The sequence below is a fragment of the Scleropages formosus genome, chromosome 1 (genome assembly GCF_900964775.1).
Source record: "Scleropages formosus chromosome 1, fSclFor1.1, whole genome shotgun sequence".
Lineage (NCBI taxonomy): Eukaryota > Metazoa > Chordata > Actinopteri > Osteoglossiformes > Osteoglossidae > Scleropages > Scleropages formosus.
The window spans coordinates 28,062,976-28,075,248 of record NC_041806.1 but is presented as its reverse complement, the minus strand read 5'-3'; the positions used below and the strand labels follow the sequence as shown (position 1 = coordinate 28,075,248).

General features: G+C 42.8%; 1 protein-coding gene across 4 annotated transcripts in view; it reads right to left on the bottom strand.

Moving 5' to 3' along the window:
* Nucleotides 1-1,458: 1,458 nt before the first annotated feature.
* Nucleotides 1,459-12,273, bottom strand: part of ppp2r3b (protein phosphatase 2, regulatory subunit B'', beta) — a 26,983-nt gene continuing 16,168 nt past the window's right edge. For 3 of the 4 annotated variants that reach the window (XM_018739211.2, XM_018739212.2, XM_018739213.2), the window contains 12 exons: nucleotides 7,542-7,727; nucleotides 6,445-6,548; nucleotides 5,883-5,985; nucleotides 4,581-4,655; nucleotides 4,063-4,149; nucleotides 3,574-3,730; nucleotides 3,422-3,470; nucleotides 3,230-3,319; nucleotides 2,900-3,075; nucleotides 2,691-2,809; nucleotides 2,493-2,596; nucleotides 1,459-1,610 (listed from right to left, as the gene is read on the bottom strand). In XM_018739211.2, the coding sequence (XP_018594727.1) occupies nucleotides 1,466-1,610; nucleotides 2,493-2,596; nucleotides 2,691-2,809; nucleotides 2,900-3,075; nucleotides 3,230-3,319; nucleotides 3,422-3,470; nucleotides 3,574-3,730; nucleotides 4,063-4,149; nucleotides 4,581-4,655; nucleotides 5,883-5,985; nucleotides 6,445-6,548; nucleotides 7,542-7,727 (1,395 nt within the window). In that variant the 3' untranslated portion in view covers nucleotides 1,459-1,465. Of the gene's footprint in view, nucleotides 1,611-2,301; nucleotides 2,339-2,492; nucleotides 2,597-2,690; nucleotides 2,810-2,899; nucleotides 3,076-3,229; nucleotides 3,320-3,421; nucleotides 3,471-3,573; nucleotides 3,731-4,062; nucleotides 4,150-4,580; nucleotides 4,656-5,882; nucleotides 5,986-6,444; nucleotides 6,549-7,541; nucleotides 7,728-12,273 lie in introns of all 4 variants that reach the window. The other variant, XM_018739214.2, reaches the window with a different exon arrangement.

Sequence of the window (12,273 nt, the reverse complement as noted above, 5' to 3'; positions counted from 1 at the left end):
ACGTACCACACAAGCACTTTTCCACCCTAGAATGTGCTCAGGACTAAAAATATTACTTGAGCGGAAAATAACTTTTTTAAACCTCAAAATCCAAAAACTAGCAGGGACAGTAAAATTTTGCCAGAATGCTGGCTACATTGGGTATTTCTTCAACACAAATTCAGTTGAAGGACATTACAGGGCAGCGCAAATCCTCAGCCAGGACTCAAGTTATCCAGGTTAATTTTGTGCGAAATCCATTCTGCTGCTGGGGTGATGAATTTGCTTAGAAATGCATGTCTGCATTAGTCTGTTGATGAATATTCATAAGGGAAGCGCCTTTTAGGCGCATGGTTGTCTTACAGCCTGATTACTGACCTCGTTGATAAACAGTTTGAATTCAAGGCTATGACACAACATATATTTACTTGACTGTTAGTAACTGTTCATTTGCAATTATGGCAGCTTCTTCCATAGTATGTATATATTCTTTATAAGCTGTTTTTTAATCAATTTTTGGGGAAAAATGTCATTTCATTTAAGTCAGGCTGGTAAAACGTGGTGTAAAGCTGTAGCACACACAGTACATATGAATATCTGAGTGGAATATCCTTTGTGGTTAAGAGCGGGTACCTTTTTCATAAAAATATCCAATCTAAAATGCTTTATTTAAACCATGGTACATTTCTCCTTTAACAAATGTACTTCAGAGGAAAAAGATATTTGGAACAATTTCTGTAACAGTTTGCAACACTGCAATCTCCAAAATAAATATTTACAGCTCTACTCGACTAATAATTTATAAGTCCTGCTCTACACAGCTACAAATTTTATACAGTAAAAAAAAAAAGGGAAGTGGTTTGAGAATTACAGTGTATGTTAAATAGCACAGGTTACTCAGAGACTCGCAAATCTAAGGTGTCTCTGGGCTCCTGCTCATAACGTCACTGGCTAAAGTCCCTTTTGTCTGAAATGACAGAAGGCCTTCCTTCCTTCTTTCGTTTGTTCCTTCCGCTGTGCTGTCGAGTCATTTCTGGAATGTTACATTAGCCAGTGTTATGAGTGAACAGTCAATTGCTAATATAACTAGTGCACATTTCATGGTTCAAGTTATTTCAGTGACTGAGTATCAAGTTTTATTATAACTGTGACCCAAGACCTAGTCTAACTTCAGTCTCTCACACTTGTGGAAACTTCTAGAATAAATACAAGCATTCCTACTGTACACATGATACAACTCCAACAGCTTATAGTACCCAATTTTACAGCAGGGGAAGAGCTGGTTGTCAGTTCTTGTACAGCAGCGTAGCCGAGGTCCTTCGGTTTAGGTGTGAAAACCGCACCACGGCCACATGCCTGCGAAAGGCTGTACCACCGAGCCCGTGGGTCAACGCTTCCTGTTGTCTTGGTGGAGCGCAGATGGCCTGCAGCAGTGCAGGTGCTGGTGGTGTGGTTGCCCCGTGTGCTGCAGCAGTAGCAGCAAACATCACTCAAAATCCTCCTCGTACTCATACTCATCCAGGTCAAGGCTGCAGTGGGGGCTGGGGATCGCAAACAAGTGTCTCTTGTCAGTGCGCAGGCTTGCGTCGCTGGAGATGTGATCTTCCATCTGGTTGAAAGCATTTCCATACCTGCACAGGAGGAGGAGAAACGTTCCAAAGCTCAAGTCTTTCTGTCATACGTTTATGGAGCACCTCTGGCTCACAGGTTCTCTGTTGATCATATCGTTTCGCTTCGTTTACCAATAGTCAATATGTACAAGTGGGGCAGCGATTAGAACCACCCTCTCTCAACTCGGGGAGTGCAAGTTCAAACCCCACCTCCCGCATCTTGATCAAGGTACTGAATGGAACCGATACAGTAAAAATGACCAAGCTGTAGAGCCGGGTAAATAACTAAGTACCTTATCACTAAGTCTCCTTGAAGAGACTGGTGTTGATAGCGTAGTACTTGCAGCCGCTCCCTTTGGATCCAGAGGTTACTGGTTTGAATCTCGCCTACCTGTAGTACCCTTGAGCAAGGAATTTACCCCTAATTGCTCCAGTAAAAATTACTCAACTGGATAAATGGGTAAATAATTGTAAGTAGCTTAAGAGAAAAGCATCATCTGAATGTAAATGAACACGTTCCTTAATGTAACAACGACCCTGTGAACATCGGTATTTTAGCAGGTGCAGAAGTGTTTTTACAGCTAAAGTGCACCAAGCCCCACTGTACACACAGTAGAAGAAGGGGTTCAAGGAGAGCAAGCAGTCAGCTGTGGAGTGAGAAGGAACAGAGCAAACCAGGTGAACTTGTGTGCCCCTGACCTTAGTGCCCTACCTGTCGGCTTCAACTTGTCTACACCTCAGTGGACGTCCTAGAATCAGCATGAAACAGCCGTCAAGATGGCAGCAACCCAACACTCAACTTACCAGGAAACAATGTTCCTTCACATCTTCTCAACACACAATTTAGCCACCACTAGAGAGCTTGAAAGACAACGCAAAGAGCTGCTGCGTAGAAGGCCGTACCCGTCTCTGTACTGTTCGTTGGCCGTCTCCTCTGCTACCAGGAGGTCGTACTCTTCTGCAGCATATTTCTCCCAGTCAGACAAGTCTTGGCCCTCGGTCTCGTCCTGGACAGCGGAAGGACAGTCATACCTCCACCTACTAGTGGTCTAACTCGCTTCCTGGGTAGGTCGAGCACCACAGCACACGCAGAGTCCTCACCCTGATGACTGAGAGCGGATCCCTCTGCTCGTGGTCTAGGTACTTCTCAGTGTTGAAGAATGTGTCAAAGAATATGTGGGACATCTTGCACTTCTTGAGGTCACGAAGAGTGATTTTTCCTGTAGAAGAAGGGAAAAAAAAATATCATGATCTTATTTACAAAAAAGGAGGCAAGAACGTGCCTGAGCAGAAAATGGGCCTGTCCATACCTTCGACCTCAGGTTTAACAAGGTCCAGCATCTGGCACAGGCAGTCCTCAAAGGGCAGGGACTCGATGGCCTTTGCCTCCAGCCTCTGGCACTGCTCCTCATAGAAGTACTCCAGCTCGTACATAGACAGAACACCATCGCCATCCAGGTCCATGCAGCGGAACCAGTACTCTATGCTGCCTCACAAGAGAGGAGGTTGGGTTTAAATGCGTCACTCAAAGATGCCATTCATATTTATTGTGTCAGTGGGGAAAACAGCCAAAGCTTTTTGTTGAGAAAAGTTCCCTGTTCAATAGCGTGTTACCAGCGGTGACCCGTGGTGAGACACACCTAGTAGGTGTCCTCTTGTCCTCTTCAGAAATGAGGAACCATACAAAGTCTGCGTAGCTCATGAGGCCCTCCTTCAGGACCCTCTTGTCCCTGCGGAAGGAGCCTTTACATTCACCATTCTGCAGTAACTCGTGTAACTTTTCATCTTATACATTATACACAACCACTGGATAAAGAAGGTGGAGAAGTTACCTAGTTACAGTCCCTGAGAATAGCCTTTCAATCATTTTTTGGGAGATTGCTGTAAGGGAGATGGAAAACATTTAAGCATATGAGCTTTAGAGAAACCTAAAGGAAGCTAAATGAAGCGTATGGAAGATGTTCAAACAAAGCGATAGCCCGACCTTGATCATTGTGTTGGGCCAGATCTCTCTGGTCGATGTAGAGGTCGTGGTCGGTGTCCAGCTCCCAGAACTTGCAGTAAATGACGTAGAAGTGCTCATAGGAGAAGTACTCTGTCAACTGGTTGACATCTTCCACTTCCTCCAGCAGTGCCACGTTCTGTGGGAGAACCCCAACACTGTCAACTGAAAGATACAAACCTTCATAAAAATAAAGGTGAGCTTACTTTGACATTTTCATTTGCACCTCTACAAGCTGAGTCTGGATTATGTATTATAAAGAAACAAAACCATCAAGACGTAGTAGTAGAACCCAGTTCTGTGTGAGGGGTGAACCTAAACACATCACCCTTCCCTAGTGTTAAACCCAGTGTCCTCTGTAGAATTGCTACACTATTAGAAGGGCATATTTAAAAGAGCAGTTCATTTAAAAAATAAACAGGCAATTCTTTGAGTGTAAAACAGAGGGAAAAAATATTTACTCCGACCAACCTGAAGGAAACTACTTTTCCTCAGTTCTGAACAGGTGATTCTCCCTGTCCACGATCTGTTTACATTGTAAAATATCCTCTGAACCACCTGTGAACAAAGAACAAGTTGCATTTAAGGATAAATCACCATTCTTAAGCACTGAAATTTATGCTGGTGATAAGCAGTCACTGAATTATGGTGCAACGGGACATATAAAGACACACTGGGAGAAACTGCTCCCAGGTCACCGAAGGGAGCCGAGCCAGCGGCATGTTGGCATGTTGATGTTCGCATTTGTCTGCCCTGAATGGCAGGTGCTGTTCTGTTTAAAGCTGGAAGTGAGAATTACAGCGTGTGACATCATGCTTTAACACCAACACCTCCCTACTTCCTCAGCTCTTCCAAACTGCTGGCTGAAAATATAATCTCTCAAATCTAGAGGACAAACTAATGCAGGAAACGGCAAGATAAGAACAGATTAGTTAAAACGACATCTCACAGTTTAAAAGTGAGAGTTTCAGGGCTTCATGCCTACTTACTGTGGTAATGTAACGAGAATGAAATTCAGACGCCTCCTTGAGGAAAGCGAGACCTGTGTGAGAGTTTACCACATCCTGAAAAACAAGAGGTCAAACGCTAGCAGGTTTCCCAACTGTCATCACTGCCAGCCGTACAGGGAAAAGGAAGGAAACTATTGAATCAACAGGTTAATCAAACAGTACGAGACGACAATACACACCTGTAGAGCATATGCATATTTCTCTATAAGCCATACATGTATTTAGATGAAAATGTGTGTTTTAAGCGCAGAGGAAGAAGTGGGTGGAGAGGGTGACAACACTTGATTCCGTGCATGTGTGTAACAGAGCTTTTGTTCAGCGTGTGGAATTTCAAACATACACTATATCGTTGGGTAGTTAAAGTCGAGTGTTTCATTTTCCCAGTTCGAGTGAAATCTTGACGTGCCTGCATATGAGGCAATAAAATTAAAGTGTTTTATTCTCAGATGAACACAATGCTCCCTGACCCGTCGCTGACAAAATTAAATAATAGAAAAACACATAAATCATTCTTCTTATGAATCCTGCGGCTGTGGGGCGGGTGGTCTGACGTACTCCACAGCAATCCTTATTTCATTTATCAAAACGGTCAAAGCAATTGCCAAGTCCACGCGATACAAATTAAAGTACGGAGGCCAGAACACATCTCTGGAAAGGAGCTGGGGATCCTCTGGCTCGCACCCGGCTGCCACCCTGAATACAAATGACGCGGAAAGCGCGAAAGAAAGAGTGAGCTGAGCACAGTGCCAACATGTTTCACACGAGGGCCTCTACTGCTCCAACGCACGCCTCCCTTCACGATCGACAACTATCCACGTGTACAGAAGTGCAAATACATCCTATTTAGCTGATGTACAACACGGCCTCTTAAACTAGTAATAAAAGCGTTGCGAAAAAATGAGTGGAGGAATTTCAAGTCTATATCAATGTCTCAAATTACTCAAACGTAATGTGTTTCAGGTTCTCTGGTGGCTCTACACTGCCCGTACTCTGTGTGTGGGTGTGACACTGCTCTGTACAGAGTGAATGCAGGGAGTTCAGTGTACTGTATCTACCACCGTAAGTCACCTTGGGTAAAGGTGTCACCTTAATACTCGTTAATCTCTGTAAGCGTCTGCGATATGTATTAATGTGAATGTGTCCATGTTGAAATGTAGTCCAAGAAACAGTGGCAGACAAAGTGGAATAGGTGCGTTTTCCCCACTTTGCCCTGCCTTTGAAAGCCATTAAAGAAAGCGGTCTGTTTGAGAGCTGCTCCCCCACCTTCCACAAGCCTCCTACCTGTAGGAACGGAATAAAGTCCTCTTGTTCGAGATAATTACAGCCAGGCTTGGCCAAAATGTGAACAAATTTGGATGCGTCATCATGACAGGTCTGCAGCGTTCTGGAAAGTAGTAACAGATGGTATCAGTGAAGGGAAGGCACAGGCGCTGTGATTGTTCACTTCAAACAGGCCCACTCGAGGTTTATGTATTCCTGAATTAGTATTCTTAGTTCATGCCCAATCATTTTCAACCTTCAGCTGCACAGAAATAAAACAATAAACTGTTCAATCAGGTCTGCACAGCCATACCATCATTTACAATTACAAGTATCCTCCGAGGTATTTACAACTACTTTTCGGACACGTCGTACATATTAATACAGTTCTAATATGGACTTCTAATTCTGTGGAATTTGAGAAACAAAACCACACATGGACACAATCACTCATTTCAAAAATATTCAGTCATGATTTCTGTTCATGTTAAAGAAGAGTTAACCTAAACGCACTGAAGAAAAGGACTGAACACAGTAAATGTGTACGAGCTGGTTGCTAACAGCCAAGCGCTAGCAGTCTTACTTTCTCCACATGGCGACAAACTTGTGGACGGACACGGAGCCGGTGCGGTCCCCCCCGGCGGAGAGGAACAGCAGGGCTTTCCAGTACAGGGGACAGTCACAGGCCTGCAGAGGGACCACGGAGCTGCACGTCAACAAGTGTGTTGTCTCCAGCACTGGTTATTTTTTACCCTTAACAGCTGATTCAGGATCAACTTACTATTCCCTCAATTCTATTATTAAATACTACATGCTGAATTAATAAAGGCATGCAGGGACAGTTGCTAAGTACATAATGTACTATATATACACAAACACACACAAACCAAACGAAGAGCTGAATCTTTGTAAGCATTAGAGAAAAAGTTTTGTTTAAAACACTTCTTTACATTACTGTCTGAAAAATATAAGATGCCACTGTCTGAAAAATATAAGATGCCACCTCAACTAATCCATTGGTATTACAATTTCACATACAAGTTAAAGATGTCAATTGCACACAAAAAATGAAAATGAAGTGCATTTGATGGAAACTATCTTCTCAAGGGAGATCCATTCAGCCATATAGCGTACAGTGAATGTCTGTTGCTGCTGCATGAAAGCATCGCTTTTCCAAGTCAACTTGGCCACAAACAGCAATGCAAAGCTGAGCTGGTCCAGCCTGAATACAAGTGGCTGTTTTATTAATGATGCTGTGTAGAAAATTGAAATCTAACGGTTGCATTCTTTTATTTTTTAAATCAGAAGGTGGAAAGTTTGGACGCCGTGGCCTCGGGTGGATTATGCATATCGGTCCAATACTGCACACAGTTTACTTTACTTCTGACATGAATAAACAGCCAGGAGAAGCTGCAGTGGTGTTTGCAAATGGCACCGTTTACAGTGATAACAACTTTCAAACGCTGAGCTCCCAGAGGGTAAAAAAGAGAAGCCAATTTTATTTGAGCCTAGTTCCCTTCCAATCACTGCCTACAGACCTTGGGGATACTGATAGTATTTCTTATTGAGTAAGAAAAAAGAATCCTCAAACTTGTAAACAGTTATAAGCACGAGTTAATTACGCTAATGAAAACGATTTGCTGGGTGGCTTGAGGCCTACACGTTACAAATCACACTTACCTTGGCAACCTTCCCCATGTCTTCAATAGTCACCCTTTCATTGGGGAATTGAGAAAATATTTTCTCTATCCTGGAAATGAGAGTGTCGATGTTGAGGTTGGCCGGGGGCCGTCCTCGAGGGAAGTAGAACTTTGGAATGCTTTCACTTAGCACTGGTGTAATGGGCTCCTCTTTCTTGACCTGCGCCTGCCAGGGCAGACAGAAATAAACAGTTTTAGTTAGAGTTCCCCCAGTTCACGTTTCCCAGCTCTGTTCCAAAAAGAATCACAGTCGCTCTACAAATTACATCTTGGTGAACCCTTACTGAGATGGTGTTCAATTAAAACGTGTGATGTGACATGTGGTATGACTGAAAAAACTATTAGAGTCATTTTGGCAGCCAGACCATCAGTAATGATTGACAGACTACCATCACACATCAAAGGGCTTATATCCAAACAGCATCACTTGATCACAACCTTCATCTTCCTCACCCAACAGACCTATGTCAAGTGTTGCTTTATAACAAATAACTTTGGGCAATTTCTGTTACAATACAGATGTCCACTGACCACACATGCTTTTGCTTTTTACAAGTTAGGGGCAAATTTGTACTGTGATATTCATATACCCAGCTGTCAACTCTCACAAAAAAACATGTTATAAGGAAAAATTTAATTCAAAATATGTAGCTTAGCAATATAGCACCAGACAAGAGGAGTAGCCTTCTCCCTGATGCAGGATGTGACTTTTTCCTGTATGCCAGTTGCCAAGAAAGCTCACTTTTTATATCGAAATAAAACACAATTCTCCTAAAATACCGTATCGTTACGAATGACTTCGTACAATCTGATACTTGTTCAAGAGGTCAACAGAGAGGGGTTACGAACATTACAAGTGATTAAGTAATTTCGTTACAAGATTAGCCTCACTAGATTGTCTTCTAATAACCTTTCATATAGTACTTTAAAGGCAGGTTTTAAAAGTACTTTACTGTAAAGACAGATATATGGGTTATGACTGTAAAGCAATTACAATAAATTGGCCTTCGGACCCAAAGGTCGTAGGTTTGTTCCCCACCTCCAGCTGTAGTACCCTTGACCAAGGTGCTTACACTAAATTGCTCCAATAAAATTACCCAGCTGTAAAAATGGGTAAATAATTGTAAATAATTATGGGTAAGTAATATTATTTTAAGTAGCTTAACATTGCAAGTCGCTTTGGAGGAAAGCATCAGCAAAATGAAGAAATGAATAAATGTAAATATAGGAGGAACGGAGACAGAAAAAGACCATGAATGTGATTCTGAATACATGAGTCTTAAGCCTGGATTTAAAGGTGTCCAGAATAGTTCTGATATTCTAGACTTTTAAAGGGACAGCAGGTACAGTAGTGGTTAGAGCTACTGCCTTTAGACCCAAAGGCTGCAGGTTCGAGCCTCACCTCTGGCTGTAGTACCCTTGAACAAGGTACTTACCCAAAATTGCGCCAGTAAAAAATTACCCAGCTGTATAAATGGGTAAATAATTGTAACCACAACACTGTAAGTTGCTTTGGAGAAATGTGTCAGCTAAATGTAAATGATCTCTCCCCATTTCATCAAATTGTTATGAACAGAATTATTGTAGAAATTATGCTTCTAACGTGAGGGAAGCCTGTACTGGACAAGCCAAATGCCACTTGCATGTCAAACCTGTATGTTAAAATTATATGAGCATTCAGCTCAATCTGTGACAAACACTGAAAAGGAAACCTCAGACAGCAAACACATTTATACAATTCAACACTGTGAGAAGTGTAGTTTTACAGGTCCTGATAAGTGTAGAGTCTGCCCTTTTTAACATAATTCTGTTTTATCAGCCTTACAGAGTGAAGGAAAATACAAAAGCAAAAGATTTTTTTTTAACTAAATTTAAATAAAGAAAATAATGATGGGACTTAAGCTGGCCTAGAGATAGTTCAGCTAAAGATAGTGAACTAAGTTTAAAAACTAAATGTTGCCCATTAAGAGATAGCTATAAAAGGTAATCCTGATGTGCTCCATTCAGACATAAATACAGCCATCAGTACTCATTGACATGCTGGAGGAACAAGACACAGGCTCAGCTGAATACTGAATGAGTGAACACATTTACAACCAACCAGTTAAACTGGAGTGAAACGGAACTAGTGTTATATAATAATCTTCATGACAAGTAATACGAACAGATGTGCAAGATTAAAGTGGAAAAAACATCTGGATTACATAAAGATTGGTTCATTTTAATGGTTTTTTTGTAGACATCGCATGTACACGAAGACCATGGCTAAGACTGTCTGTACAGCCCTGTTTGCCTTACCTCTGAGTGTCATGGTTCAAAACAAGGAGCGGAAATTAACTTTAGTCCAGCAGGCACAGTAGCTTATTGTTTGTTTTAAACAAGCAAGCCATATGTTTTGTTGCAAAAAGAAAAGGCATGTTAGAAACATGAGCATCAGATATGTGAATCTAGGAGAAAACACTGTGGGACATTTAAAACATTTACCAGATTATTCTAAAACTTTACCAGCATTTGGCTGGTAGTAATTTGAAACTGCGGAGGAACTGTAAAATGCAGGAGTGAAAGGCATGAAGAAGCCCTCACTGCTGCCATAGACAGCTTGTGTTGGGAGGGGAACACCCAAACACCAGGGAATGGTACATACTCATTTATACTTAGAAACTGAAATTTTACATTTCTCTTCATGCTCTCTCAGTATGGCTTGCACAGACTATAAACCTTTACACCAGATGCCATCATTTATTATTATTTATACTTTTTATACCATCATCGCTGTGATATCATTATGGAAGATTTTGTATACAGAAGTCATTTGTGAGACACCTCTATACATTACTGTAAGACAAACAGAAGAGTCTGCAGTTGACAGTTTACAGCACACCAAGTTTCACTAAGAAATCTTGAGTTGTCTCTACATGGAGGGGAAACTACACATTGCCTGCTTAATTTAACTTATATGCTGTAATATGTTGAAACACTAATTCCAAGCTAAGTTAAAATTAAAAGCAATTTAGCAAGTGAAAGTAAAAATATGCAGTCCGCACAAAATCTTATTCAGTCCTGAGTACTGAACAATGTCTCTCATAAACAGGTGTCAATTCCTCATTTTGTTTCTCATGATACTGAGGGCCACCATATATGAGCTTTAAATGCTGCAGAAACAAGATGATTTAACTTAGATCCACAATCCTCATCTGTTTGGGTGTGTTTTATGGTCAGCTAAAGGCTGCATGGAAACTCAAGTTACATCCACTCTACGACAAACAAATATTTGAAAATAGACACCTGAAGAAAATGCAATTAAAAACAAACTTCAAAAATGTATGTATCTTTGAAAATTTGTAACTCGAACGTTCATAACATGAGGACTTGGCGTACCCCATATCTAACTAAGCACATTGCCCATAAAATAACTTCAAACTCATTTTGGCTGTTACATCTACAGTTGTACACAGTGTCAAGCAGAAGCACTTGTATCCGAAGAAAAAAGCAGGAATTGAAGCGAATACGAGTCACGGTTCAGCATCCGCCACGTCTGGAACGCGTGGAAGTGCTGCTGCACATTCCACAGAGTGACAAGATAAATGCTGTTAATCTTCCCTTCTTCACCACTGTTAGCCATGGCTATAAAAGGGAACAGACACCTCCTGCCATGACCACACCTCTCCCCTGCACCCCCACCCCACCCCACCACCAAATGTTCAACAGGAGGTGTGTCCCTTGACAACTGCATGATCTCCCTGCCATCCCCCGCAGCCCACACATAGTGGCAGGATGACATGCCGATCAAGGCTGGCCCATCCCGCCCGCTTGTATACTCTCCCTCAACAAGACACGATTAATGTGAAAGTAAACTGTTTAAGAAGACATTTCTCAACACAACGTGCCAAAATGACGTTGAGGCAACCTGCCTGTCCTTGCTGAAACGCCTTGAGCCTCTTCTTGAAGCGGGACGGCAGGACGAAGTCGCAGCCACGGGCCAGCAATGCCAGCTCCTTGCGCACGTCTGGGTCCTGCCTCAGCGAGAGGTCCTTCACCCTCATGGTTCTGGGGCCGACACGGGCGCACGCCCGGGCCCCTGGCGGAACGCTGACACGTTTTCTCTCGCAAACGGGAAGCGCTGGTCGCTCTCAGCCTGAGGGTGGTGTGCTGAGCAGAGCAACTCTGCTCGCGCTGTCCCGCACGTTGATGCAAAGCTATCCCTAAAAGTCACAGAGGACGGAGATGGCATGGACGCGTGCGTGTCTGGACGACAGCTGGGTGGGGCATGAGGACTCTGCAGGGGGTGGGGGCTGTGTCACTGGCCTGCCCTTCCCAGTCACCATTCCAGAGCTCTCACTCAGAAGGTTACGCCAAGAAACTAAACTTGCTGTTACTGCTGCCCTCTGACTGAAGCTGTGGGACACTCTGGCGATGCAGCCGGACACCAAAATCAGAGAGCGTCCACATTTCTTCTGTGAACACACCCATCTGTCATGGGAAACCTGATTAACTCTGTGGCTGCTGTGCTCAGGCCTCCAAAAGCTCTTCTGAAGCTGTCCAGTACAACCACAATGCACCTCACCCTTTAGTTATACAGGCTGCCAGAAGCTGACAGTAGAAGCCTGTGACATCTATCAAAACACATGTCCACAAAGCGTCACATTCACTCCTCTGACACAAGATAAGGGCGAGGACATGTTCTGTAGAGATCAAAAATGGACAAATATTGA